Source organism: Vulpes lagopus, chromosome 21 (assembly GCF_018345385.1).
Source record: "Vulpes lagopus strain Blue_001 chromosome 21, ASM1834538v1, whole genome shotgun sequence".
NCBI classification, from domain to species: Eukaryota; Metazoa; Chordata; class Mammalia; order Carnivora; family Canidae; genus Vulpes; species Vulpes lagopus.
The window spans coordinates 45,573,212-45,576,070 of record NC_054844.1 but is presented as its reverse complement, the minus strand read 5'-3'; the positions used below and the strand labels follow the sequence as shown (position 1 = coordinate 45,576,070).

Sequence of the window (2,859 nt, the reverse complement as noted above, 5' to 3'; positions counted from 1 at the left end):
TATATTTGCATCATATTGCAGAATATATAGGGGCTTGTGGGTGAATATTTTCATTTATGCTTCATAACTTTTCTATTCTTCTCTGTACCCCACAAAGCTGACCTCCATCTACTTCTTTGACAGCAATTCTTGCCCTCTCTCTCAGATTTGGTTTGATGAAGTACAGGCATCAGCAGATTCGGGCGACTCAGAATAAATTAAGGCTGGGGTGGCTGCCTTCTTCTACTAAAGAACAGAGCCCCTGTTGGGTGGCTTTTACTTATAGTTGTAGCATCGTCCAGGTTCCAGGTCTTACTTCTTCCCCTTGCCTCTTCAGATCAAGAATGTGGAATTTCCATCATATGAGCTGTGAGATAATTATCTATCTTTGCCCCCCAACTCCCCAATTCATAAACACCCCCCTCATAAAGATTGTCTCAATTATCCTAAGAATACCATCTATGTTTTGCTGGGACTCTGACTGATACCCTGAGATCCACTCCTCACAGTAAGAGCCACTAAAAAACTCAGAGCAAGTCTTTCACTCCTTTTAAGCTTTTGTCTGTGGGTTCTGTTGCCCCTACTTTGTATAGAAACATTCTATGCAAAAGAAGTCAAAATGCATCTAACTTCAAGACTTTTCGGGTAACTGTCCTCTTGACTGCCCCCTTCACTTCATTGTTCCTTAGGCTGTAGATGATGGGGTTTAACATAGGAGTGACGACAGTGTAGGACAATGACACTAGCTTCTTGCTCTCTGGGGACTGGTTGGATTTGGGTCGCAGGTAGGTCAAGCTGGCTGTTCCATAGAAAAGGGATACCACAATGAGGTGTGATGAACAAGTGGAGAATGCCTTCTGACGACCGGTAGCAGAGGGCATCTTCAGGATGGTTATGATAATGCGGGTGTAGGAGACCAAAATGAGGGAAAAGGGAAACATGATAAACAGTAGTGTGGAAGCAAGTGCTTGCATTTCATACATGGTTGTATCTTGAGTGACTAGTTTCAGCACTGGGGGACCATCACAAAAAAAGTGGTCTATGGTATTTGGTCCACAGAAAGGAAGGGCCATCAACCAAGCTGTTTGTAGCATAGAGACAGGAACCCCAGACATCCAAGAGCCGACAGCCATCCATAAACATAGGGACCTATTCATTATGACTGAATAACGGAGAGGGTTACCAATGGCCACAAAGCGATCATATGCCATCATAGACAGGAGAAAACATTCGGAGCTGCCAAAGAAAAAGAAAAAGTACATCTGGATACCACAGCCCACAAAAGAGATGATCTTCCTTAGGGACACTAGATCCACCAGCATCTTCGGCACCATGACCAAGGTAAAACAGACTTCAAGAAATGATAGGTTTCGGAGAAAGAAGTACATGGGTGTTTGAAGAGCAGGATCCACACTGGTAACTGTGATGATAAGGAAATTGCCCAACAAAGTGACTGTATAGATGATGAGGAACAAAATAAAGAGGGAAACTTGCATCTCAGGGTTATTTGTAAAACCGAGAAGAACAAATTCAGTGACTCTGGTGTGATTTTCACAAATCATATTTTAGAATCGTTTCCCTGTAAGAATAAAAGTATGTGCATCAAAAGATACCATTTAAATATAGAAACAACTTCAAAAATATCAATAAAGGCCATTAAGTGTGTCTCTGTGCTCATGTGTCTCACCATTCTATTTCTCTGAAGCAGAAAGAATGTGTAAAATAAGATACAATTAAGGAAAAAATATTTTGCATGAATCTTACTAATGCTTATCACCTAGGTGTGGTTTTTGTCTGGTCAGTGGTGATAGCGTGCAGCTCATATTTTTCATCAGAGACATGCTATTATCATTAAGTAGAAGTAGCTTAGATAGGTCATCATTATGATAGAATCATCTACCACTTTTTAAAAAATATGAAGTAAGTCCAAGGTACAAAGAGATAAATTATGGGCTAGTTTTATTTTTCTAGTCTTTTATAATATTAATGACACGTTTCTCCTGAATGGAGTGTGTTCCACATCATCATTCACTATGTACATACACATACACCTGCATATACATATATGAGATCAGTAAATAAACAGAAGTAAAAAATAAATATAACATATACTTTTGATTTTGCTGCTTTTCTGTAATCGTCCTGGGACTGGTAATTTATGTGATTTAAAATTTTTTAAATTTTATTTAAAATCAATTAACATTTAATGTATTATTAGTTTCAGAGGTACAGTGATTCATCAGTTGTATGTGATTTTTGATATTGTCTCTTGAATCATAATTTGACTTCACTGGGCCCCTATTTCTTATTATGCACATAGTAGAGTCATATTATTCGAGTTGTGGGAAGCAGAATTATTTTGATGGATGGGAATGGAAATGAGTGTTGGAAGGAAGACTTCTGTATTGAACGTCATAATCACTGAGTAGTAAAAAAACCCCACCATATTCTGACTGAATATGGTATTCAATAGAGAAGTCCTCCTTCCAACACTCATTTCAGTTCTCATCCGTCAAAACAGTCCTGCCTCCCACTGAGCTGTGACTTTGATCAATCATCATTTACCAAGTAATGATGGAGTGCAGGATGTTGGATATGGTTCAGCAAAAGACCACAAGGGAAAGCAAAATAGAGTTTATTACTCGCTGGATGTGGAGGAGAACACAGCCCGCTCAAGACCACATGGGGAAGTCAACACGCAGGGCAGGCAGAGGGACTGGAACAGGTGCTGACGGCACATGCTTTTATTAGGGCTCAAGGGTGGAGTACTTCAGAGTTCCCTGGCTGATGCCAGATTGGTCAATTTAAGCCAAAAAGAACAGGATTTCTATATGCTTCCCCGTAGTTTTAGCTAAGGGTGTAGAAGAAGGACCTGGAAGA

The 2,859-nt window shown here is 39.8% G+C and overlaps 1 protein-coding gene across 1 annotated transcript; it reads right to left on the bottom strand.

Moving 5' to 3' along the window:
- Nucleotides 1–593: 593 nt before the first annotated feature.
- Nucleotides 594–1,541, bottom strand: LOC121479749 (olfactory receptor 10A7). The gene has a single exon (XM_041735539.1). It carries the CDS (start codon nucleotides 1,539–1,541, stop codon nucleotides 594–596), a length of 948 nt encoding a protein of 315 aa, XP_041591473.1.
- Between the last annotated feature and the right edge of the window lie 1,318 nt (nucleotides 1,542–2,859).